The sequence below is a fragment of the Tauraco erythrolophus genome, chromosome 1 (assembly GCF_009769465.1).
Source record: "Tauraco erythrolophus isolate bTauEry1 chromosome 1, bTauEry1.pri, whole genome shotgun sequence".
NCBI classification, from domain to species: domain Eukaryota; kingdom Metazoa; phylum Chordata; class Aves; order Musophagiformes; family Musophagidae; genus Tauraco; species Tauraco erythrolophus.
The window spans coordinates 52,834,818-52,862,606 of NC_141465.1; the positions used below are offsets into that span (position 1 = coordinate 52,834,818).

The window sequence follows — 27,789 nt, forward strand, 5'->3', positions numbered from 1 at the left end:
TAGATTTGTCTTTACAGCTGAGATGATGTACATCAGAGTTTTTCCATTATTTACAGCTGCATCAGGTTACACCTACTGACAAGTTTGATGTTTATTTTTTAACACTGTTAGAATGAAAAACAAATTCTTCTTCCTTTCCCTGTAGTGCTAAAATGCGCTCTTTGATGATGCTTTGATGAATTCTGAAATTCTTGAAGTTAATTGTCAGCCTTTAAGCTTGTCTGTGTGCTTGCATTTCTCTTTGACTCATGATTACTTCTCTCACTCAAGCTAAATACTTGCTTAGAGAATAGCTTTTTGTATGTTATCACAGGTGGGAGACAGAACAGCTAAAGCTTTTGATTTGCTTTCCAAGCATAATTGGTACCTTACAGAGAAGTAGCATATCTCATTTTTTCTTCCTGTATAAATTTTAACACATACATTGTTATTATGGCTTTTCAAAAACGTGAAACACCTTGCCCTTTAGTCAATCTTGGTCTAAACACAACATCGCCGTACAGAGAGGATGGGATGTGTCAGAAAAGAGAAGGGGCTCTGCCCCTCTGAGCAGTCTGGTGGAGCGGGACTAGCAAGTTGAGGGAGATAATATGTGTGTTGTCCACAGACCCGTGGAGGTCTGCATGTCTGATTGATTGTGTGGGGGAAGAAATGATGACTGAGTACTGCAGAAAGAAAGCAAACTGGGAAAAGCAGACAAGGGCTTTTTTTTTTTTTTTTCCCCTGCTTTGTCCTTTTGGTTACTGGAATCCTCATGTTTTTGCAACAATACTTGGTTAAACAGTTTCAGACAGAATTGACTTTTTGTTTTCAATGTCTGTACTCCTTTTAAGGAGTGCTGCTCTTAGGAAAACAAAGATATTTGAAAGGTTAGAGATGGCCAAGAAAATGGCCTTTTAGAAAAGAAAACCTGTGTTGTTTTTCCTAGCAGCAAAAGAGATGGTTCTGTTTATTAAACTGTGCATACCATATGATGCTTCATATTTTTCCATTTGATTTCCTGTAGGGTGATTTCACTTGGAACAGCATGTCAGGGCGCAGTGTTCGGCTGAAGTCAGTTCCCGTTCAAAGCCTCTCAGAGCTGGAGCGTGCTCGGCTGCAGGAAGTGGCTTTTTATCAGTTGCAGCAGGACTGTGACCTGGGCTGTCAGATTACTATCCCCAAAGGTAAGAGCTTGATAAGCCGTCTCTGTTTAGATTGCTAAGCCACTGACTTCATCTCACAGCAATAAAAGGGAGAAAACACTAAATAGTTTATTCCACAAACATTGTCTTCTATTTTGTTTTTGCTTAAACATAGTAACTACGTAAAAATGACTAGTAATATTTGTCTTCTGCATCCGACTCAGGCCACCTGGGGTGGGATCATCTGATCAAGCACAGATGTCAACAGGGTGGATAATCTAAATCAGACCTGTTCGTGCTAGGATCTCTCGATACTCAGTTCGGAGAAAAAGGCTTTTCTTACACTTCTTGACATCCAAAAGTATACATCTGTGTGCGTCAGATCATACTGTAGAAGTGGCCGTTTTGCCCTATATTGTATTGTCTCTGGAGGAAGCCAAGCACCACTAGTCAGACAGACAGTGAAGTTATCTGTATCAGGTAAGATGAATCCTACCCAAGTTTTCCCAAAGACAATGGTGATTAATTTCCTACAAAACAAGTTAATTTTCAGTGTAAAACATTGAACTCCTAAGGAACAGGAGATGAATTGAAAAGGAGAACCTCAGCTATCAGAATCCTGATGCAGTATACATGCATGTAGTAGACCTGTACTTAGGTTATTGTGGAAGGGATCTAAACGTCACTAAAACGGATGCAAAAGTTTCCATTGTTTCCTGGGCTGGAGATCAAGCCTAGCAAAGACAGCTGCTGTGCTATGATACAGTCATCTGCAAACAAATCTGGCTTTCCTGCTGTTTCTTTCTGGTTGTTGTATACTTATTTAAGGAATAGCAAGAGGCCACCGGGTTCTCACCTTTGACTATGAGCAGAGGCACTGTGTGGCAGCACGTACACAGTGATGCCACAGGACCAGTTTTTGAATGAATCAAAGTTAAGCAGAAAAAAGCTGTGTAGTCAATGAAAACAGTGGTGTGGAGAAGAACAAATATGAAAAAGGTCAACATGGGTAATCATCAGCTTTTTGGGATCTGCAGAAAACTCCTGCCAAAAGCAACAAAGTCCAACTTACCAATTACAGCAGAGCATCAGTTTGCAGAGAGATGGACACGATCAACTTCTTCAAGCTCCACCATGGCTCCCCTGGTCCCTCAAAAAATGCTCCATCAATATGAAAACAATTTTACAGGACATTCATATGAGGAACTGGCTCACTAAGGGCATGGCAATATTTTCTGGCAGTCTGAACTGCCACTGGCAGTTCCAGTGGGACATGAATCTACGTATATGGAGTTAATACCATCCAAGACAGTAGAGTATACATACTCACATGCAGAAACTTTGACCTTTGGAGAGTGAATGCTATTTCTGTGTTCTCCTTACTGTTTCCTGCTTGGACTGCTATGAAAGGCCAATCGTCTGGGAAAACCAGGGTCTCTTCCCAGTCAACCCGCCCTTCCTCTGCAAAATGGTTTGGAGTCACAGCAACTTGCCACAGTGCTGTCAGGGCTTGCAGACTAGGAACTGTTGAATCTTTCAGGTTCAGATCACACACAAGAACAGTTTTTATTTTCACAGCCCATATATACATGGGTAAATATATAATGTGCAGTTATATATAATGTGAGTCTGAAAAAATGCGATTTCATGCATAAAAACTAAATAAGAATAATTCAAACTCTGGTGAGTCAAAATAAAAGTCACTTCACTAACTCAGGAACTCAGGTTCCAGATTCATCTCCATGGCTGGTCCCATCGTTTCATGTATCTTTTGCTTCAGTTTAGATGAGAAATAAATTAGCTATTCAATTCTGCTATTCAGATTAGATTTACCAGTGAGATTATTGATGAAGCATATTATTTCACATCTGCATGCTTGCTCTGAATGACTAGATCATGAATTTTTGTATTCTAAGGTATGCAGAGTGAATAAATAGCTGGTGCAATTGAGTTTTAAAATGTTGTATTACCATCTGTTGAAGGAAGTGAAGGTAGTAGTTAGAATTAAGGTTCATCTAGTATTTAACTGTCCATCTTGTTTCTAATCTGGCACTAATTTTGGCCTATCACAATATATGTAAATAATAATCATTCTGTCACTCCATCATGCTACGTCTGTGCCGGCGCTTTGGTAGGAGAATAAGAATCTACTATATTCTCAAATTGCTACAGTTTAGGCACTTTGCAGAGATCAGTGTCCATCTCATGTTCTGATCACTCTTGAATGGCATGGAAAGAGGACGTATGGGAAGAGGGTGGAGGTAGCCATCCAGTTGATTTGCTAACATCACAGGACTGTGTAAATGGAGAATTTCAAGTGTGAATAGCAGTGTGAAACGGGCTTGAGTGCTCTGGGCATGCAGGAATACAAATAACATAAAACCTCATTTGTGCCTCAAAAACAGACCGAAGGCTGTTAAACTTAAAAAAAAAAAAAGTGATGTGTAGAGCTGGGGAAGCTCTCTAAGTCTGGAGAGATCGAGGCATAGAAAGATGTATTCTACAGCTTCTACTTCAGAGAATGCTGCATGAATATACTCTGGAGCAGAGGTTAGTGGGATAATCTAGGTATTAGAAAATACAGAAAGCGGTTTTAAAAGTTGGGGTTCTTTGTGATTCTTTGAGTGTTCTTCAAAACTTGCGAATAACTGACATTAGAACATGCTTGTGCCTGCTGGGCATTTGCTTCCTGCAGGCATTTGAGTAATTGCATTTACTGGCACAGGTATTGCGGAAAGTAAAATTCATTGTTCTTGGGTAACAAGTGTTTGTGCCAAACATGCTTGCCTAGAAGTTAAGTCAGAGTACAGAAGCATCTGCCGTATCTTTACAATCACAGTCGTGCTTCTTCATAATGTTTCCGTCCTCCCATGCTCAGAAGCCCCCTTTGTCACCGCAAGTGCAGTTAGTTAGCACTTCTAGGGCACATCTGGCTATTCCCATGCTTGTAGAGGAAAGCATAGAATGTAGTACCTTATACATAGTCCCTCTCCTCTTCTGTGCTGCAGCCATTACCGTTGCTGAAGAGCATTACAAACATCTCTTAGTTAAATATCCTGTGGTCACAGAGTGGGGATCAGTTCCCACAGGAGTTTATTTAACCAGCATGTCATTTAAAATACGCTACAGTTGCAACCGCAGTAGGCCATTAGAATGAATTCAAATTGATCAAGGGTTATTATTTTTACATGTGTGAGAGAGATGCTTCAGCTTTGTTTGTTTCCCTTGTTCTCTCATTCTTCTGCCTCATATCTGTCTTTCAGATTGTGTAATCAGCATCTCTCTCAGCTCCCTCCTCTGCCACCAGTAACTATAGTAAAAATCATTTATACTGTGTCTAGGTTAATGTGTTAAGTTGCAAGAGGTTATCATTTCCGAGCAGAGCAGTTTCTCTAGCAACACAATTACTCTGTGAAAGGTTTTTAATTTGTTGTTTGTTGTTCTGAATGGCACAACAGTACGATTTGGAAACTTCTTTACAGCTGCTGTTTAGATTACACTGTGTTTTTCTCAATTTCAAGGAAGTCAATCTTCTCTTTATAATAGGAGAAAAAAACCCTGTGATGAAATTCACTGAAGATGTGCATATGTCTTGGGGACTTTCCAGTTGTGTATGTCTTTGTACGCAAGTGAGAAAAACAACCTTTTACAACATGTCTTCATAAAAAAAATGGTAACTCAAGTCAGGTAGCTTTTTCAAAGTAAAACCTGGAAAGAATCTCCTTTTCTCCCCCTCTGTTCGTAGGCTCCAGGTAGGTCTTGAGCAGAAGAGGTATTGAATGAGGCTTGCTTGGAGCAGTTTCCTAAATATCTCATGGTTGTAACTCTCCTCTCTTTCACAGTCCTGTCCCACTTCACTGAGCCTGTGTTTGGGAGTGCTAGTAGGCACTGCAGGGCTTTATCAGTTAGAGCAAACGAGGAATTAGGGCTCCAGCCCTAATTCAACTCTTCAAGCATCTGGCTGGGTTTTAAGATACGAAGTGAACCTATCAGTAGGGACTTGAATAGGATTTGGGAGTCGGGGGTCACAGTTACAGTTTTCACTTCTCCTTATTCCAGAAGAGACTGTGACTGCTCATATTCTCACCAGCCCCCAACAGGACGTGCTGCTGTCCTCTCAGCTTTGCAATGAGGCTGGATGGATTGTAGGGGAAAAGGATAAATGAGGAAGAAAATAAATGCACAATGTTAATTCTGAATATTGCTTAGGTAGGTGTGCATTTATCCATAGGGCATGCAAACATAAATGGCTGAGCTGCTTTTTGTGGTTGGTTGTTAAGAAGACAAGTAAGGGGGACATGTGGATAATTAGGGAGTAATGATGCTTGTATAAATACAAGGAAAAGAGAAGGTGAGAGGATCGCTAGAAAATAAATGCTATCTGCAAACTGTTGGTTCTCCATGGCCTGTATTCTGAGGTATCTATAGGCACTGACTTCTTGTTGTGAAAACTGGGGACATATCTGTCGAAAAGTGGGAGAAATATGTGGGTACTACTAGTGTTCAGAGAAGTAGACATGCTGTGGCTGAATTATTACAGAAAGCTTGACAGTCTCAAAAAAAGTCTTGAAAATCCTCAAAAGTATTGTTTGAAATTGTCTTAGAGGTGATTTAGCACGTAATTAAGCTAATCAGTCTGTAAGCTGACCAAGACTTGTAAACAGTGGTTCATACTAAATGGCAATGCATGTCAGTGAAAACAGGGGCCAAACTGGGTGCTTGGCAGATACTTAGAAGTTTCCAATTCTGTCCATTTACTGCTTTTTCTTTGACCTAGCAAATTGTACAGATTGAACCATTGGGCCTGGATTTCTCATATACTAATTTCTCATTTCTTCTTTGAAAACTCATGTGTTGGAAGGGAAGGGCAATGCAGGGATGTGGATGCAGGAAGAACAGGTAGGATCTGTGCATCTTTCAGGCCCTGTTCCCTACAGCACTGTGTGTCCTGGGGCTGCTGTGTGCCACAGAGCTAGCCTCTCCTCACCTCTGTGAAAGAGGCCTCTCTGCTGTCATTAAAATGGTGTGATAACCACTGTCTGCTGAGTCCAGCTATCTTTGTTATTCCTGTAGGTTGGATGAAGTCCTAACTTTTCATCTGAGTTTTGTCCCGTCCTGATGTTGATGTCCACGATAGCTACTGCACTCCTGAGGAACTATTGTTGATCTCAGTAATGCAGAAGCATAGGACCCATATATGTTTTCTCATGCATTTGTTTACCTGTACAGTAACAGGCAGAAATTTGGCCAATATCTCCAGTAACTCAGATAGAAAGGGCATCTTTGCTTCTGATCTTCCTGACAGCAAGTTTCTGACTTCTAATCTACCTCTTTGTATGGAAATGGCCACATTCAAATCACCATATATCAATGATGTTTTTTTTGTCTTATGGATTTTCTTATTTGTCATCGCTTTGTCCCTTGTAACAGCACAAGTAGGACATGTTTTCTTCATGGCATCAACAAAGAATAATGGAAAACTGGAAAACTGTTAATGTTTTCAGAAGAATAAATCTCTTGGTTCCAAAAGTTGCTCAGTTATATTTCTCACTGGTGATACTGCCCTACGCTGTAGCTGCACAGGCAACATTGCTGCACACTCGGTGTAATTGCATTATTACTGTGATAACGATACAGCTGCGTTGTCCTGGGATGCGAAAGAAGCATGTGATGTATATGTCAGTGAAGCAAAATAGAAAACTCGTGTGCTGTTATCACACCAAGTGTAATCTCTAGAACTCTGGGGAAGGGTTGTGGCTAGCAGAGAACTGGAAGTTATGAGCGTGTAGAAGTTTTGTGGGCTAGGAATTTCCCCAAGAGAGTTTCTATCCTGCTTCCTCTTGCCTCTTCCATAGCCAAGTGCAGGCACACTTCTTGATAAGGGAGAAGCACTGATGCCTGAAGCTGGGTCTGGGAAAACAATTTAGTAAGTGCTCTTGACTAGTCAAAAGTGTGTTTGATATTCTTCCATTACATTTCTTTGAAAAGTTGTAGAAAATTCTGGGAGGATTTCTGGACAAGCATCAGAAAACAGCTGTATTGCTACTCACGTCTGTTTAATATTGCTTTTACTTTTTGTAACGCAGAGGTGTCACCAGTAGTGCTTGCTACCACAGCACTGCCCAAGATGACTTTTAGAAGAAAACATTCCACTTATTCCTGCCTAATCCTGGTTGCTAGGGCTGGGACGGGGTGTTGGTAGGTACGCCTTTGAAGAGGGGGTGAAGACAGTGGTCCAGTGAGGAAGAGAGGGATCTTAATAGCTGAAGGGGAAGAAGTAGATAAGATTTTCTTCTTTTACTCAAAATTATTTTACCTTATTCAGAGACTTTATATTTGTATTATAAAAGCATGATACATGTTACCCTTTGTGAGTATTTATTTTGCTCTTTGTGGGTAGATGATCATTTGTTATTGATTCGTATGCTGCCTCCCGCTTTGGGAGCACAGACTGCCTGCATCACGGACTCAGCTTCTATAGGAGGAAGAAACCAATAGACAAGTAATCCTACTGGTAGTTACTGTTTTTTGTCACACAGTGATTGTGTAATGGTTCAAGCATAGTAACCAAGAGCACATGGACCACACTCCTCCTTTTTTCTCTCCCCACCTTGTTAAGTATTGGACTGCAATGGTTCTGAGAGTTACCAGGCTAAATCAGCAAGGTATTGTAAAGACGTGCATTGCTGTTGCCCATGCGGCACAACTTGGACTCAAAATTGATTTCAGACACGAAGGAGAGAGAACAGGCACACAGAATGCATATCTGCTTGTGTGTTAGCCTTGTTTTGATTTGTTTTGTCAAGCTTGGGGCAGCCGATGATTGTTTGTTAAGACATCAAACAAAAGTTGTGAAGCTTTTTCATACATTATCAGCCTGGAGACTGTTGTTTTACAGCTGCAGCTGGATGTTGCAGCTGCATGTGTGAAATTACCTGGTGGAAAGAAGCACCTTTCATGGGCTGATAATAAAAAAATAAAATGAGAGGCACTTCTATTTTTCTGGTTTTATTGCACACATACCTTAGACCTATGAATCAAGGCTCTGTTTTGATGGAGAGCACTGTGCGGTGGTTTTGGCCACCAGGACTTAAAGACTCAGCACAAGACAAGAGACTCTGGGTGGGTGAGGACAAGGGAACAACTAGCGAGGCCCAAGATGTGTGTCTCCTTCAGTATGTGGATGGATTAACCACTGAGGGGCTTTTCAATACAGAGGAAGTGGTGACCAGCAGGATGAGGCATAGTTGATAGGATTGTTGCCCCTCAGTTCCAGAAAGGTTCAACAAATCAAAGGCTTTCTACTTTTAGGAGATAGCTGCCCCCTGCCCCACTGATTTGCGGATTGAAATGTCCCCTGAATCCCATAATAAGAATATGATCTCAAAGAGTGAATCATTTTATAGCAGTGTTTAATCTTAGTTTAGCAAATCTGTCAGCTTAAGGTAGCATCAGCAGATCTATCAGCTTAAGCTTGCAGAATTGAGGAGGTCTCTTGATATCCTATATGTTCCTCCTAAAGTGGATGACGCATTCAAAGTGACTCTTGAAGATGGGGAAGGTGAAGACACTGAAAGAACTGAGAAGGACCAAGAATCAGAAATGATTCTTGTGATGAAGAAGGTTGTAGGAATAGTCACTTATGAGACTTTGAGGTAGAGGAAAACTACTTAGAAAAAGTTGTCTTCTTTAGTCTCCAAAAAAGTGGAAAGAAATGAAAATTTATGCTGAATTTTCATATTAAAGTTCGGAAATACTAACTTAACATGGATGGAGTAGAATTTGAGTCAACAAGGGGAATATATTATCTAGATATTATCTAGATTTTGCACAGACCTTCACAGAATCTCATTGTTTTCCTTTATTAAACATTTTTGATTCTAACCTCCTAAATTATTTCAAGCCAAAATTTCAGAGAAAGTTGACATGGGAGCTTTTATTTGTGTGCACTAGATCAGATTTCAGAAGCTTGGGCTCACTCAGTTTAGAAGTTCTACTAGGCAAGAACCTTAGAAGTATTTTCTTGTATTTTACACGTCATTCTTTTCTTATAATTAACAATAATGAATCCCAGTATTGACCCATTTTTCAGTAGATTATTACAGGGATGCTCTCAAACTTCATTTTTTGTAGAAAGACTATTAACACAAGAATTCACGCCTATAACTTCAAATTGACCAGGTGAAATATCTTTTTTCCAACCTCTCTTGAACAAGATTGATGTATCGAAGACTGAACGTTGAGGTTATGTGTTGGCCCAAGACTGTTAACAGATGAGATGCAACAGATTGCAATACATGCAGCAGGTTGGGCTAAGTCCAGAAGATCCATCTCTGATGAATTACCTTGCTCTTGTTGCCCGAGGTCACAATCTTAATGTTATGTTGATGTAGTGTTTTGGTTTTAATGTGCACCACATACCAAAGTAAACTCATGCTTTGGTACAAGTGTTGCATACGTTTACTTTGTACCTTTGGGTTTATTTTAACGTTTCTCGAGTGTTTTGGAGTGAGAATCCAAAAGGTGGGCCGCAGAATTTGACCTCACTTTCCAGAACTGACATAGAACTCATTACCCAGCTATTTTAGCAAGCGTACCAAACGTAATAAAAGAGATTAACTGCCTTTACTAAGACGACTGTTTACTGTGTTCATGCCACCTATGACAAGAATGTATATCCACACAATTACTTACCGTTAACAGCAACTAGGTTATACGCAGTAGTTTCAGTAATTACAGCAAGGGCTGCAGTTTCTGAGAGAATTTTTTTTTAGATTTATTGGGACATTTGGGGAGACAGAAGATAATCCTTAATTCTACTGCCAAATCTAGTTCTCAGTTCATTCAATTAGTTGTAATGAATATGATCTAAGGTTGGGTTTAGAAACCTAAATGCAGTCCTGGTCATTTAAGGGAAGATACTGCTTATGCTGCTTGAATGTGGGCCATTGCACACTTTTTCAAGCAAGTTTTGTAGCCCGTTCACTAGGCGTGTGACGCTGAGCATCTGCTCACACGAAGCGAGCGTTAGTCTCCCGTGCGACGTGCTTTAGTAAGGCGAATTTGAAGGAGCAGGGCTGGATAAGTGTGTGATTACGGACTGAGTGCTGAGACAACCCCATCTCTGAAATGGAAGAAAACATACATAGTTGGGCTTTCGGAATTTTTATTGTTCATTGGTGCACTTTGCCCCCAGTACGTTCCAGTTAATTCCCATTTTTCTTCAGAGCTTGAGAGTTATGCGCTCTCTGCTTCTTGTTTATTTTGGCAGGGAGTAGTTTTTTGGATCTGTTTTTTGCTTACGTTACTTGTCATTGTATTTCATTATCCATTTTCCTTAACACTGAGACCGACTATGATTTTTATCTAGACTTGCGTTTTTGTGAAGGCTCCAAGCAGCTCATTGTTTTTAATCACTGACCATGTTATAGACTTCGTAGGCTGTTGCAACAGTGGAAGGCATCTAAGTAAACTGTCGCCTGTACTTTGTGGAGCTGTGAGGTTAGAGACTGGATGCTTTTGAGTTGACATGAGTATACTTTTTAAGTCAAGAGGCTTATTATTACCCTGCGCAATGCCAACCGCTGCCAGTTCTTCTTGTATAAATACTGTCTCTGACATGATCCCGTAAGTCCATGGATTTTCTTTCAATATAGCAGTGTTCATGAAGATTATATTAAAGATGAGCAAGACTGTAAGCTAAATTCTGCTCCTTTACACTGAGTTAGTGAATCTTGGATCTGCTGTATCAGGCATGCAATTTCAGACTTGGTCAGAGATGAAAACTATATGTCTTGCTTATTTTTAGATGGAAGCTTTCCCTCACCCCAAATTCCAGTTTTCTGTGAAACATGGATTTCTCTGAGGATTTTTTTTCCCCTCATGGGAAAGTCCAAACAATATCTTTTGGTCTGGAAAAAAGAAAATAAAATTGACTTAATGTTTTAAGCTAGGAGAAGTCCCAGCTGCTGCAGGGTAGAAGTCATTAGAGTACGCAGCCTTGCACTCTGCTACACAGGAGTTTGTCAAAGTGAAGGTGACAGGAGAGTTTCCAGACAGGGAGATAAAATTTTTTTTCTTTTTTTTTCCCATTAAAGAAATTTGCAGAAATTTCTTGTTGCATTTTTTTTTGTCTAATTTGACTTTTTGCCACTGTTGAGATAGGGAAAAAAATGGAAATACATCAAGCTGTGAGAACATTTTTCAAGTGGTAGAAGAAAGGAAATAATTTATTATTTTCAAAACTTAACATTTTTAGTGATCTATTCTTTTTTAATTATTTGCTGTGAGGCAGCTTTTTTATAAAAGACTCTGTGTAATGCTCAGCAAATTGATTTCCAAGATTTTATTGAATCACAGCGGATTGCTATTGTCTGTTTACATCATGAATTTCAATTCATATATTCAGCATATTTATTCCATATGTAATCCTGTAATTCCATATCTAATGTTATGGATTATGATATGTAAATATGCTGTGGTTATGATATGTAAATATGTTCCTATAATCCATATGTACTTACTCCAATAACAACACAGTTATTGGAGATGGAATCATGACCGGAGGTCTTCGTTATTAGGGCAGGGTAATTTCAGGGAGTTATGTTGCTTATTTAGATTATGATCTTTGTGGGTTTAGGGTACTGCTCTTGTAAATCCAGATCTAGAGACTGCTGCATGCATACACTTGATGTAAAGTCCCACTGAGTTCAGAAATTACTGTCATTTCCTTAATAGTATACTTGAAATAGCTATTGACTATAAGAACATATAAATACATTCAGTATTTTGTCTATATTAGTGTCTCATGTGGAAATCTCAGCTTCCTTTTTAAACTGTTATTTGTGATTATATAGAAAAGTTCAGACACATGGCCTGAGTGAACCAATGTTAGGAAGCAGAATGCACATATAGAGACTCTAAAACACAGTGTTTTGCAAAATTAGGTGTATTTGGTTCTTTTTGTTTGTTTTCTAAGTCTTTGCAAGGACACTAGCATAACAGAGATATTCTTGATTGTGTTCTGCCAAATGTCTTTAGTATTTGATGTAGTCCTGGCCCTTTGTTTTTTGAGCGCCTAACTAGGCTGTCCTGTGCTTTGCAAATAATCCATGTAGGTGTATGATGATTCTATAGTGACTTAAAGTCGTGTACTTTATTACAGTTTAAAGCTAAAGAATAAATACCAATAAATATATCCCATGCGAGAAGCTTTTGAACCTGTATTAAGAAAACTGACATTGCAAGCCACTGATTTTCATGTTCTACTTGCCTTTGGCAGAGATTTGCTTTCGTGTGTGTATTCTTCTGGTGTACATATTTTAAAAATTTCAGTTGAAAATCAGATTTATTTCTGATACCTTATGTGTATTGCTCCTTTCAAGAGTGCATTAGGGAAGTGTTTCTGATGAGGATTTTTTCTTGCCCTAGGTAGAAGTTTATAAAGTTTCTTCATAGAATCATAGAACATCTCAAGTTAGAAGGGACCCATAAGGGTCATCGAGTCCAACTCCCTGTTCCTCACAGGACTACCTGAAACTAAACCGTAGGACTAAGAGTGTTATCCAGACCCTCCTTGAACTCTGACAGGCTTGGTGCCGTGGCCACTTCCCTGGGGAGCCTGTTCCAGTGACCGACCACCCTCTCAGTGAAAAACTTTTTTCTAATGTCTAGTCTGAACTTCCCCTGATTCAGCTTCATTCCATCTCCTAGTGTCTGGCTGCTGGTCACCAGAGAGAGGAGATCAGCATCTTCCCCTCTGCTACTCGCCCTGAGGAAGCTGTAGACTGTGATGAGGTCACCCCTCCACCTTCTTTAAGCTGAAGACAACAAGTGACCTCAGCCACTCTTGCCCTTGAGGCCATTCACCATCTTGATTGCCCTTCTCTGGACACACTCTGATAGTTTGATGTCCTTCTTTTGAGGCATCCAAAACTGCACGCAGTACTTGAAGTGGGGCTACACCAGTGCAGTGTAGAGTGGAACAACCACCTTCCTCAGCCAGCTAGCTGTGCTATACTTGAGGCACTCTAGGACAGCGTGGGCCATTTTGGCTGCGAAGGCACACTGTTGACTCATATTCAACTTGCCATGGTTGTTGGTTGACCCAGCCTCCCAGGTCTCTTTCTGCAGGGATGTTTTCCAGCCTCTCATCCACCAATTTCTATGTGTAACCAGGATTATCCCGTCCCAGGTGCAGAATCTGGCACTTGCTCTTCTTAGATTTAATACAGTTGGTGATTGCCCAGCTCTCGAGTCTATCCACATCTCTCTGTAAGTCCTCTCTACCCTCGAGGGAGTCCACAACTCCTCCTTGTTTAGTATCGTCAGCAAACTTACTTAATGTACATTTGATTCCTGCATCCAAATAATTTCTAAAAACACTGAAAAGAACTGGCTCTAAAATTGAGCCCAAACCCAAATGCGTGATTGCAGTGGAGGAGTTGTGTTTGGTGCCAGAAGTCTTAAGTTATGTCTCTAAATACTGGTTAGGAAAGGTAAGATGACTACAAATAGACTTATTTTATCAGAGCTGCAGTACTATATATATATATATATATATATATTTGTATTAGGCTTTTATGCTGAAAAGCCTACCTCGAAATTTAATGGAGACCTAATCTCCTGCTGAAGGTTTTTAAGAATAGATTAGACAAATGTCTATGTGACTGTAAAGTGTTCTCAGCAGATCTCATCATGCATTTTATCTGCGTGGTTTACATTTTCAACACCTGTTCCTGTTTATTAATAAAGAAATACATAAGCTAGATGATTGATGATACCAAGCACATAATTATTAAAATGAAACGTTATTAGAAGTATTATCCATTGGTCGTTTTGTAAAGAGATAGCATCTCAATTATTGGGGCCACCAGCCTGTCCAGTGAGAGAGCTTCCACACCTTGATTTCACTTCCTTACACTGAGGCTCTTCTGTCATTTCATTTCTTTGTCAAGGCTGCGACCATTGTGGACTGGTTTAATTAGTCCTGGAGGGAGCAAGTTATGAAGGCCATTTTGTTTTCTTGCACAGCTCCTTCTTTAAGGTGAGTGTCTGAGAAAAGACTTATATGAAGGGTTCATAACAAAGCGCTGGTCAGAAGGCGGCGGCGATCTGGATGCCCTGAACTACCTCTGTGGTCACCAGCAGGTCCTCTGAGTTCCAGATAGTTGGAGGAATTTCCTCTTTGCTTGAAGAGCTCAACCCATGCTAACACCGAGAGCAACCTGAGGGAAAGCTCTAAGGGAGATGTAAAGAAACTTGGTTCCTGCTTCACCTGCCAGTACAGGTGTGCAAGCCAGCTTATCAATACACAAAAAGTTCAGTGCCAGCTAGTGGCAATTTGACGTCTGGTCTGCCCCTAGCCCACCTCATACTCTGAGGATTAAAAGTAATTGTCCTTCTTATCAAATCAAAAATCCTTTGACTAGGAATAGCGTGAAAGTACTTTTTCTTAAAAAATGCCTTTTTATTTAGGTAATTGATGCCAGCAGACAGTCAATTTTCCCCTGCCTCCAGTGGACTGAAGGCAGTTTCAAAGCTGTGATTTGTATTTTTCCTATCTCAAACTACAGCATCAAGGCTCCTCCTGTTGGTTGGTTGATTTTTTTTGGGTTTTGCTTTTGGGGTTTTTTTGGGGGTGTTTTGGGTTTTTTTTTCCCAGTACAGCTAAAATATTTTCTTCTGCCGTAGTTGTTTTAATGTGGTTTTGACCTTTTGGCCCACTATCTTTTTTTCTCTTTCTTTCTTTTTTTTTTTTTTTTGAATAGTGTGACTTGAGACTTCTTATGACACAGCAAATCCTGCGCTAAGGTAGGCACTGAAGGAAGCAGAGCTTTGCTACTAGTTGAGAATCTAACTGTGCACAGAAAAGTCAGACCTGGCATCCTGCATCTTCTGTCTTTCTCCCTTTCCAGGAAATCACCTGCTTTTTGCTACTCTCCAGTGACAGCCATGGAAGGGCATCCAAGGGCATTTGGCCCTTCCTTTGTAATTCTCTAAAGGCTGCCAGGTAGCTTTGCATGCTTGTTCGAGTAAGTTATTTCCATCGTTCCATCTGTATATGGCAGCAGCTGCAGTTTCTGTCATGCTAGCATAAAAAAAGTTTGAGCAGCTGTTTATTTTCATGTCAAAATGAGTTGGCTTCATTAGGTCCAGCTAAAGATTTAGCAAGTATCAACAAGCTCCAGAATAATTATAATTTAATGTTCTGATTTTTCATTTCCTCTATAGAATTCACTGAATATCGTGTTCCTCAGAGTTCATGTAATGTCTTTTTTTCACTCCAGTAATGCCAAAATAGCTGAAAAGATTTTCTTTCGACTTTTCAAATGCAAGTATCTCTAGTCAAGAGTCCAAATGCAAAAAGATTAAGGAATACATGAAAAAAAAAAAAAGAAAAGGGAAGGGAAGCTAGGGGACTTTATTCTTGGTTTTGCTATGGTGGTTTGAAACATTCTGAAATAATTAAAAATTCTGATCTTTTAAGGATGTTTATACACGGCACACACAAACTGAAGGCAGGCGTCGTCTTCGTATTCTTTTAAGGGTTGCTTCTGGTGCAGCTCTGCTCATGCTCACCTCTTAGCCATGAAGCTTCCTGCCCAGCTGGAGTGCAGTGGCCTGGGATTAGGACTGGAAAATGGCTCCTTCCTGGCTCTTCTGCTTGCAGAGGTGAGCTGCGCTGACAACGCTCTTCCTCTGGCTGTGAATTCTGGAGCCCTCACTCCAGAGACCAAGTTCCGTATCCCGTATCTTCTGAGGCTTGGCTCTCACCCGTAGCATATGTTGCATCTTTCTTTGCCTGCCAGTTAACCCAAGTCCCTCACGATGGAGAATCATGGAAGACCATAGTTGAAAATATCAAAATACTTATTTTCTTCCAACATATATATTTGGAGACGATTTAAAACCTTATATACGCTAGGAAAGATGTAGGCAAGTGGAGCTGAAACGTCATGTTTTCTTATGATTCTTCTATCCACAGGAATTGAGTAGTATTTACTGTCTGAATTAGAGCATTACCCAAAGTAAGCTTTTGGGTTTGGGGTTTTTTTTTTTTGGTAAAGAAGGGTTTGTACCTATCTTGTTACAGTTATAGTCTATATCTGTATCCTGCTGTTTTCCAACACGTAGTATTTTTTGTTCAGCAAGTTGGGACATGACTCTCTGTGATATAAATAGACCTTGAGAATAAGGTTCAATAGAAATGGTGCATTTTTCACTCCAACAAATTTGATTCTAGTTTGAAACTACGCTTTTCAGATGTGTTTTCCTAAAAGACAAGTACTGATAATATGCTCAGCTGGTGTAAATTGATACGTCACCTTTGCCTTCAGAATAGACATGCAGCATCAAAAATCTATTACTACCTGGCAAGCAAATTATGGAGGGTTGAGAGGTTTTTTTAAAAATTTGTATCAGAATCACAAAATGTTATTGTAAAGTGTTATTTGATTAATAAAACTCAGGTCTCTGCAAGGATGCAGCTTTCTTTTGAAGCAGATGAGGTTTCCAGCAGTTTTACCTTCTAGACAGTTTCCACGGCAGGTATGAATACTTCCTAGATAAATTGAATTCATATAGCAGTATGACCGAATTCTTACTGTTTCACAGTAAAGAGGCTGTGTATAATGCGGGATTTAAACTTCCAGCAGCTGCATCACTTAAACCTGTGCATTTGGACTTTGTAATTCCTCTGTGTTTTCATTTTAATGACCAGTATGCCTTAGCCCAGAGGGATTGAAGCCTGTATCCGAAGAAGATGCACTAATCGCAGGTTACCGAAGGGTCTGGTGGGATGAGGAGGAAGCAAATAAAAAGCACACTTTTTTTCTGCTGGTTTTGGGGTTTCCCAAGTGGTAGTATTGTATACGCTGTGTATTGCATTGTCTCCAGCTTTCCCCACTCCTCACCCAGTTCCTCACTGTTGCCCTGAGAAGGGTCTGGGTCGGGCAGTGCTCCTGCACGGAGAGCTGCAACGCTCCAGCTCTGGTCCCACCACCTGTGTGCAGCCCGCAGGCAGCTGCAGCCCCTCTACTGAAGACCGGGCTTTCACTTCAGTTCTACCCTTTTCGCACTGTTTCTTCTGCCATAAACGCCTTCAGCGGGAGCTTCCCGGAGAAGGAAATGCTGGAGCTTGTTCACTGCGTCAGAGAAAGTAGCACGCGACAGGGGAGCTGCCTCCGGGCGCGTTTGTGGCGCAGCCCAAACCCGGTTCCGTGGGCTGAGGTGTGCCAGCTGCCACCTGGAAGGTCATGGTTGCAGCCGAGGGATGTGTTTGAACGAATATGGCTTGTCTTCCGTCAGCTGCAGGCTGACAAGCACAAAGCAGTGCTGATGTAAGTCGAAGTGAAATAAAGAGAGCGACGTAGGCCATAAGGAGAAGCAGTGTGAGAAACAGGGAGATAGTCCAAGGCTTGTGAAGCAATATAACAATCTGCGTCACTGAGGGAGATGCCCATGTGTGCACTGCTGAGGACACCTTAAAGGGAGGAAGAGAGCGATGGGAAATACCTGTGGGCTCAGCTCTTCCCTTTTCATATCACCGTATGTGCCAAAATCTGTAGCTCCTGGTTCTCCCATGACAACTGTTTACCTTCCAACTGTGCTGCAGCTGGCAGTGCTTTGGAAGTCACTGGGTGGGGACGGGGCATTTCAACAAGTTAGTCTAAATAAATGTTTCAAGATGGACATTTCTAGTCATAGAAGTAGCTAAGTAAAACCAGCACCCTCGTCTCCAGTAGAGCAGCTCCGAGCGTGCATTCAGAAGCAAATTTGTTTTGTATAGTGACCCAAAGAAGTGACTGCAACCACAAACACAGTGCAACTGTCAGCGAACGAAGTGCCGTCTTGATTGTGCTGTGTCGACAGAATTTAGCAGTGTTTTCCGACGGCAGAGTCCCTGTGACGTGCAGTATGGCGCAGGCAGGAGAGACTGCAGCTTGTCGTCCGTCTCGCAGGCCGAGTGCGGAGGCCGGCACTTGGGAAACGAGTTGCTCTCGACGAGTGAAGCGAAGCGAGAAGTCCTCGAGAGGCCAAACTTGGTGCTTTGCGGCACCATTGGTACTGATTTTCAAGACAGAATGAATTATAATTTTAGAAAATACATTCTGGTTTTATTTTTTTTTTCTTTATATGCAGTTAGATCCAATTACTAATGCCTGCTAAGGGAAAATGGCCATGAATGTAACTACTACGAAGAAGTATTTCAGAAATCTCACCATACCAACTTTTTCATCCGTTTCTGTTTTGATAAATGAGCTATGGGTATGATACTCATCTCTCACATAACTCCTCCTCACACATAACTACTGTGTGAAAATAAACCTTAATTGTAGAACACAAATTTTCTTCCCTAAATGGACAAGAAACACAATTGTCGTGAGCAACAGAAGTTGCCAATGGATGCGGAGGGGGGTTCTCTACTCAGTAACTCCGCAAGCAACAGAAGGTCTCTTTTGTCAAAAACCTGCTGAGTTAAATTAATTTAAAGTCTCTATGAATTATGTTTTTGATTACCAAAAAAGAGCATCCTTGCACATAAGTGACATAAAAGGAACATCCGTTTGTATAGATAATCCACAAGTCCATGTATAAGGAAAGAAAGTGCTGAACAATCATATTTTTGTTAGAAGTTCACTTTAAGCTTATCACCAGGGTACTTTGTGATCTGAAGTCTGGCGCTATAATGGTGTCATAAAAATCACTTAGAAAGCTCAGGTGCTGTTGTACTTTTTACTGCATATTATATTAATTATGAAAAAAAAGAATTGGATTAGGGCTACACAGTAGAGTGGCTGCTAAGTGACATAATTTGAAACCGGTGGTCAAAAGTTCCTGAATGTTAACTCCAGATGTGCCACTAACTGTATGATCTTGAACAAGTTCCCAATACCTCATTTATGATGCTTTTGCTTATGCTGAGCAACACTGGTAGCTACCAAACAGATGTGTTGATTTCCATAACTTTAAAATGAGTAAAGCAGTACTGGAAGTAAAGAATAGTAAGAGGATTTAGCCTGCGCTTTCTCCCTGAGTCATATGTGGTGTTGGTGGATGGTCTTGTGCAAAGCAACAGAGCAATCTGTCATTAAAAAATATGCAAACTTCTCTTTCTTTCCTTTTTTTAATTTTTAGAGCTGAACTTTATATATCCTCAGCGAGTGAATGGTTTCTTGTTACCTAGTTTGTAGAACCCTGGTCTCACTTAGAGTGAAATTTAGGCCCTGAAATGGGCTATATAAAATCTGGGATTTGAGAATGTAACTGCTATTTAAATGCTGTTAGTGGTGACATTGCGATGAATTTCATCCTTAACCCGAATTTCTAAAGATAATAATCTCAGAAGTCAAGCTCCTCATTTCTTGTCCAAAGTCAGTGTTGTCGGTGCAAATCCTCTTGTATTCTGCGGGCTTTGTTCACTGACAGTGTCCTAAAAAGATGACCTAATTTTTCAAATAGAAAAGTCTTTTTGGCATTAACTGAACCTGGAAGTGCTCACCACTTTGGAAAAACAGGTCACGTAACAATTTAATATGCACTTAGGAGTTTGATTCTAGACTCTTGGTCTTTTAAATATTCATCATGCTAGTCTTAATATGGTGATGTATGCATTGCAGTGAAAGATGCAATGAACATATAAATTAGTAAGTATTGAACAAACCAAGTTCATTTCTGAAACAACTGATCTGGACAGCTGCCTGGGCAGGTGTTCTTCAGGAAAAACAGAATGGGTAAACAAAGAAAAAAAAAAATGCAGCTTCCTTCACTTTGACAGTTGCTGTCTTTTGAGTACTTCTCTTGTCTCGCTAATAGCCTTGAGTAGAATCTGTTGGAGGAGCAGTACCTTGTTGATCTATAGGAAGAAGACATTAAGTGATAATTATATACACAACAGGTTGGATAAAAGCCTAACAGCATTTATCACTTTGTGGTTTAAACATTTTCAAACCACAAATGAGAATAGGAGGCCATATTTAATAGCACTTTGAGCTGATACAGTACTATTTCGAATAAATATTTGCTAATTAATTTTAAAATGTACAATAAGTATTATGCATGGGTAATAGCGTTTTGTCTGTTTCCCAAGAACGGTTCAGATATTAATTATATTCTCAAAACATGCTGCAGATAATAAGTACTAAGCATTATGATGATGATGAATTGGCTTCATTTAAGATGTAAAACTGCTAGATTTGCACAAGTCCTTAAGCACATTATGAATATTTTAGCAGTGCTCATGCCTGATATAACCTAAATCAGCAATCACATCAAAACATGTTTATTTTTGCGGAATATAGATCATAACTAATCCCATCTTTTGCTGGGAGAGGAGAACTGGAACTGACCTCTTGGCAGATCTCCTAAGCTTTAGCTTTTCACTGAAATTCCTCTCTATAATTTTCATATGCAACTCTCTCTCTCCTGCCATGGGGTGAATTGTAAATATGCCCCACTGCCTTCCAGTGGAACTGCACCCATTTGCCCAGGGTAAGTATCTCTGCTCTATTGCTCTGTGATCTCTTTCTTTGCTCAGGAGTGCAGAGAGTGTACTCTTTTCTGGATTTTCTGGTTTGTCCATCTCCAGAACTGCTTTCTGCTTCTTACATTTTTCTGGGCCTGAGCATCACTTGTATCCAAAATTCAAGGTTTGCAGAGACAAATGCACAAATGTTGTCTCAGCCTGTCATTTACAGAGGAATTGCTTCGGTGTTGGAGACGAAAAAATCACCCATTAAGAACAAAGTTCATGAGAAAGCATTGATACTTTGGCCCTAGAAGTTGTTAACCTGTTTTCCAAATGGCACCAATGTAGGCATTGGTGCTATTTGTTCCTGTGTTCAATATTGAATAGCCTTCATTCTTCCTGTATTTCTGTTGTATTTGACTATGCAGCACTAAAATGCTCCAGAAGTTGCCATTGAGTAATTATAATATCAAAACACTATATTTTACATCCAATTTCGACTTTTGTTCTCATTTTTATATCTCAGTAGACTTCAGTGAAATGTCAGAATATCAATAAGTGGGTCTTTAGAGAATAAGGCTCTAAGACTGCAAAGAAATAAATGTAAGTCATTTATGAAAAGGCTACTTTAAAGCAGTAATTTAAATTTGTAACATGAAAAATAATTTTATATCTATAGAGCCAGAACACAATGGCAGTGGGAAACCCTATAAAAACAAGCAGTGCTGTTAGGTGCATGTAAGCAGGCTACCAACTATTCATATTGCCAAGACATAAAAGAAGAATTTGAGTAATAAATTCCATCTTACCCACTGGAAATGTCAGAAGGTGTGAAAAGACTGGGCATATTAATCAATCAAAGTATGAATTTGAGTTATGAACTTGTCGTGTGGCTATGAAAAAGGAAAATCTAATCATAGACGGTATCAGGCAATGAATTACCACCGTTATATTGCTGAACTCTTGTCCAGAATACCTTATCTGTTCTAGTCAGCCTTATTTCAGAGAGATGAATTCTCACTGGAGCAGGTGCAGAAAAAAGGGAATTAATGTGACTAGCAAATGACAATCTTCAAGAGACTGGAACTAAGTATCATAGTTAAGTGAGTGCTGGGAGTGAATATGCTCTAAATAAACACAGACCGCAAGCGTGCAAGCGGAGTCCATCACACCACAGTTACATAAGGTAAGAAGAAATGGTAATTTTAAAGTAAAAGGATATTGACTGGCTGTGAAAAAGTCAGAATTTGTCCAGCTGTCCATTGAGTAATGTTCTGGGCATGACTTTCAATAGGAGTTGAAGGAAAACTGTGGGGAAACAGCTTGTGTTCTCTTGCGACCCCTAATTGCAAAGATGAGAGTTAATCGACGAAGATCTGCTTTGCTCCGCTGTGGTACGTTCCCTATGGTAAAAGACCACTTAAGACACTGGCTTACATAACTAGAAAAATGTGTTCAGGCAAATTATTTGAGGACCTTCTTACCATAGAAGTGAAACACAGATACGATGTGTTCATTTTTGAGTTTTTGCCAGATTACAAAACGAGTAAAGCAAAGGTACGTGTTCATTAACCTTTAGCTAGAGTGGTGCCTATGTTAGACCCTTTATATTGCTTTGGAGCTTAAAAAATTCAAAAGGCACAAGTTAAAGCAGGCTCATGTCTTAATCCCTGGTATTTGTTGAGACCCAATAAATAAATATAATGCATTTTTGTTGACTTTTCATTATAAAAGATGCTGTTGAAGGAAATAATGGTAGCCAACCTTTTGACGTAATTGTTTCAAGAACGAACCTGCCTATGCTGTTACTTACAATATTTGGTCCTTAATGCCTTAGTGAAAACTGGGATGATATACAGGGTGTCGGAACAATAATTTCTCTGAGACTCTAATCCATCTGAACCAATCTGGACATGCTGTACCAAACTGTAAGCTCCCAGAGTGAGTTCAGAACAGATCGGTCATGTGAAAGTGGTCAGCTGTCACCTAACTGGTATGACTGGTATGCAGAATTTATCCTGAAAGTTAGTAATCCTCCCTCTCCTAATACCACCTTCAGCTCCACACCTGAATCACAGTCTTGTGACCATGGATGAGGGCTAAACAGTACCTTTAGATTTATGGTACCTTTCTATCAAGAGCATCCAGTAACTAATCTCCATCGTTAAGTCTTTGAAATTGGCTTTCCATTCTGTCATATAAGCTTTGTGACCATGCATGTGTAGATGTGCCCAGCAGCATGAAGTGGGATACATTTTGGTTCCTCAGTACAGCCTCGGCATTGGGATGAACAAAGCAGCACTCCTTCGGGCTGAAGGACAGTGTCGGTCCCTAGCCTTTGTGAAATGTACCCCATGCCCTTCCTGACTCCAGGTCCCGTGGCCATCTCACTGTGTGTTCCTACATCTTGTGCAGCAGTGTGTTCATCATTCTTTCTCTTCACTTACTTCCCTTTTTTTTTTTTTCCTTTTTTCCTCTCACAGATGGACAAAAGAGGAAGAAATCATTAAGAAAGAAACTGGACTCATTAGGAAAGGAGAAGAACAGAGACAAAGGTAAAATAAAATGAGTACATATTTACTGATGGGGTCTTAGTCTTGTATATGATGTTTCTTTAGTCTTAAATGTATACTTTCTGGAGTAGGAGAATGTTACTGAGCTGACGTACTGCCTAGGTATTTCTTTCCAAGTTGAAAAACCATGTCTTATCTTTTCTATTTGTCATTAGTATAACCCAGATTTCTTCAACTGAGAGCTTATGTCCTGGGAGAAAAGGAGGAGTCTTTTCTTCGTTGTTCTTTCTCCCCATTTTCACAATCTAGTGCAGGGTGCGGTCTGGATAACACAATCCAGTTGTTTACCTGCATTTGCAGTCTCCTCTTTCAGTTTGCAAAGCACATGAACCCAGCCCTGCCCAAGCAAGTCAGTTGGTTTGCTTTTCTTTTTTTAACCTTAGGACCATAGCTGTTGTTTAAAATAAATGCTTCAGTGCTACTGATCAGTTGCATTTTAATAGACTCCATGTGACGTGGATTTACAGATATGGTTGTACTCTTTTGTTTGGACACTGATGAACTTTATGGGCTGGGTCCTAGCCCACTAGACTTGACCTGTAGTTTGCAGCCAGTTGAATTAAGTCTAGGCGTTGAGACCAAAAAGTGTCTCTGAAATTGCAGTTTTCTGCATGTAGGTAATTGTGCGTGTAATTTTGTGTTCCCTTCTGGAAAAGAAGTTCTGGAACGCTGCTACTAAAACTCAGTATTAATACCCCAGTTTCACAAACACACACATAAACACACAAATTCATAATAAGAGAAGCTCTTTGGTTACTCTGATGTTATTGCTTGTCATCTAGTTTGGCAGAAGGATGGAACTTTGAAATTCCATTGAAAGAATGAACAGCCCCATTTCAAATTTACTTTAGGTATTTGTCAGGAAGAAAATGTTTTCCTTTTGATTTTTGTTTGTTTGGTGATTTCATATGTGGGATTATTATTTTCTGGGTTTAAAAATGGCTATGGAAAATACTTGCATTAATCTTTCTAAAACTGAAAGTCCCCTGACACATTTGTTTGAATAAATCCAGTTGCCTCCCACGTTGGGCTGTGAGTACCAAATCTTTTATTTGTTATGAGAATTACTTGATGTAGGACTGAGCTCACACACAGGAGGAGTCTTTAAGAAAGAGGTTTAATGCTTTTCTAGCCACCTTTGGGGAAAAATCTATCTTGTACTGCTCCTGTCAATGCATTACATTTGACTGCAGTATAATTAGTAAGTCATTATGCTGCTTAGTTTTCTTGGTGTTTTTCCCCCCATAGTTTTCCATGCAGTTGAAAGTGCAAAGCGACATAGTTCAGTGCAAAACCTTCCCTGCTTTTCAGTGCATTTGCCAGACACTGATCTTCATAGCAGTCTGAGAGACACTCTTCTGAATTGGAAATGGCTAACCACCTACTGCTTTTTTTTTTTTTTAATGTTCTCTCTCTCACAAAGCTTTTGTCTTTTCTCCCATATAGGTAGCACAACTTTGGTAGTCTCCTTTGAAAGTTTCTATTTACAAACTCTTTTGAGAGTTTAAATGCATTTTTTTTTATTCTCCCATTTTTCATTGCAGTAGCAGATTTATCAATAATACATTGATTGGATAATTCACCAAAGACTGAATTTTGTCATGTCACCCAAACTTGGTGGATCTGTGCAGTTGCACTTACAGAACTCCTCCAAGGCCTCTTTGATGCAGTGCCTTGAGAAGTGATAGCTTCCTTGGTTGATGCATACTAATGCTTAACCCAAAGTTGCTCTTTATTACTCTAAATTCTCTATTAGCAGTGATCTTTAAAACAATACTTTTTCTTACGTTACCTTGTACTCTTTTGGGATTTCCTTATAGCTTCTTTTTATTTCAGCTGACCTCTGTTTCTGATAATTACATAACTGTGCTTGTTGAACACTTAGAGATAATGTTATTTTCTGTTTACATTTCTGTTCAGGGATTTTTTTGTGTGTGTCTACCTTGCATGATAGCATTTATACTCCATTCTGTTTGTAACTGGGGATATACTTTCTTTTTTTATTCCAATGGATTTTCTGAGTGTGCTTTGCCGTTTAGGGCTCAGTAGCTGCCCACAGCAAAGGTCAGCACTTTGTACTTACTCATCCTTGTATATATTTATCTACTTCTTGTTTTTCAGCATTGCTCATATCTTCTGGTTAACTATACTCAAGCATTTTTTAAAATCACTATGCTGATTCTGTTAATTTTAATTCCTCCTTTTTTTACTTTCTCTCTCCTTTTAACTTCAGGTGTTTCAAACATATACCCCTCTGCTTTTATCCTCTTTCTCCCACCTTCCACTATCTTATTCTCATTTATAGAGATGTCTCACATTCTCTTTCTGTGTATAAAATATTAAAGGAGCACCCCCTGAGGGGAAAATACCCCAGCACTACTCAACCAGCAGAATCTATTTTTCTCTCCTTCCTTCAGGATGTCTGTATTGACAGGGGTATCGGGTTGATCAGTAAGGGTACAGAGGGCCAGGAAATTGGAAGGAGTCAGGTTCTGAACCAGGTTGTGCTAGCAGAGTGAAAAGAAAGCCATGATGGTGGTTATTTGTTGCCAACAGCAAACATTAGGCAAAAATAGCTCAGATAGCACCATGTGGCACCCTTCTTCTCAGGATTTCTACCCATGTTTTTTTCTGGTGTACTCTTCTCTGCCCTACTAAGTTATTAAAGATCACCTGGCCCACAGACGTTTGCTGAACAACTCTTAATCTATGACCACAGAGGGGATGAGCTGCCAGGAAGGTGCTGGGTTGTGCCGTGTGGGCCGTTAGCCTGGCACAGTTGGTGGAAGTTGGCTGTTTCCCTGTGGGAAGCAGCAGCACCAGCATCTCCACGAGCCTGAGGAGTTAGGAGGGACAGCGTTGCCCAACTTTCAGGTGACGAGCTGGCTCTGGAAAGAAAACTGTAAGGCCTCGTACTGCTGGTCTCCATAAGGATAAGCCTGCCGTGCTCACATAGCAGCCAAGCCCCGCCACCTTCCCTGAACAGTGGTCTCTGCGTCACCTGAAGTTAGAGTTAACCTCCCTCAGCATGTGTGTCACGGCGAGCTGGAAGTATTATCCTGGTCTGTTCCATGGTGATTTTTAACAAGCATTTCTACCGTTTATTTTACGAAGAGTATCTTCCATTATTGGGCAATGAGTCCAAAACAAACACTACACACTGTGGATGTGGGTGTGCTCACACAAAAGGCTGGGAGTGTTCTTTACCCACCTGGGCAGGTCCCTAGTCCTCGTGCCTGAAAGGGATAGAATCATAGAATCATAGAATGGTTAGGATTGGAAGGGACCTTAAAGATCATCTAGTTCCAATCCCCCTGCCATGGGCAGAGAAACCCTCCACTACACCAGGTTGCCCAAAGCCTCGTCTAACCTGGCCTTGAACACTTCCAAGGATGGGGCATCCACAGCTTCTCTGGGCAACCTGTTCCAGTGCCTCACCACCCTCAATGTAAAAAATTTCTTCCTTAGATCTAATCGAAATCTCCCCTCTTTCAGTTTAAATCCATTGCCCCTTGTCCTATCACTACACGCCCTTGTAAAAAGTCCCTCTCCAGCTTTCCTGTAGGCTCTCTTTAGGTACTGGAAAGCTGCTATAAGATCACCCCGGAGCCTTCTCTTCTGCAGGCTGAACAGCCCCAACTCTCAGCCTGTCTTCATAGCAGAGGTGCTCCAGCCCTTGGATCATCTTTGTGGCCCTCCTCTGGACTCATTCCAGTAGCTCGTAGCTCCACGTCCTTCTTATGTTGGGGACTCCAGAGCTGAACACAGTATTCTCGGTGGGGTCTCACAAGAGATGAGTCGAGGGGCAGAATCACTTCCCTCGACCTGCTGGCCACGCTCCCTTTTGATACAGCCCAGGATACGATTTGCTTTCTGGGCTGCCAGTGCACATAATGAAGGATGACTTCCTTCTGTTTCTTTTTGGGGTTTTGTGGGGTTTTTTATTTGGTAGCTAGTCCAGCTGCACCATGGTGAGAAGGAAATGGCGAGACCAGGCCACAGGACGTCAGAGGGGAAGCAGGGAAGCCGATTTCCAGAGCACTTCATACAGAAGAGTTGCAGCTGCCTCAACACAAACAGCATTTCCATCCCTTCAGCCTCACATTTGTACGCACGGTTGCAGTTTGAAGAGTGTATAATCAATTCCAAACATTTTGAAGTTCCTGTATCCCAGCCTGGAAGACCCCGCATACCAGGACTGACAGCCAAAGGAGCCATGCTGTTAAGTTTCGCCTGGAGTACATGCCACCGGGAAAGTCTTTTTTTGGGACAGACAGGCTCCTAAAGGTTAATGGTGACGATCACGCCGCACCGTGTGATGCTGTGTGTGGGCTGGAGCCAAAGATCACCGAGGTGTGCCTGGCGCGGGAAGCCACAGGGGTGGAAAAAAAGGCCACTGTGCTGGTCAGCAGGGACGTGCGATGGAGGCCATGCTGCAAGGGCGTGAGGCACCAGTCTCGTGCAGCTCAGAGTGCGCGTGGTCGGCGTTGTGGCTTCAGGTGTGGGCAGCTCCCAAGAAGGAGCAGGGAGGACTTGTGTCCTTGGTCTTGCCTAGCAGCCTCTCTCCTTCAGCGCTGACGTGCACTGAACTGCCCTAGGGTGTAGACTTCCTCTCTGGTTTGTT

The 27,789-nt window shown here is 40.8% G+C and overlaps 1 protein-coding gene across 1 annotated transcript in view; it reads left to right on the top strand.

Moving 5' to 3' along the window:
* The window catches only part of ARHGAP6 (Rho GTPase activating protein 6), a 351,238-nt gene that overhangs the window by 283,326 nt on the left and 40,123 nt on the right, over positions 1 to 27,789 (top strand). The window contains exons 2-3 of the mRNA XM_086609412.1: positions 1,007 to 1,166; positions 23,076 to 23,147. Of these exons, the coding sequence (XP_086465538.1) occupies positions 1,007 to 1,166; positions 23,076 to 23,147 (232 nt within the window). The remainder of the gene's footprint in view (positions 1 to 1,006; positions 1,167 to 23,075; positions 23,148 to 27,789) is intronic.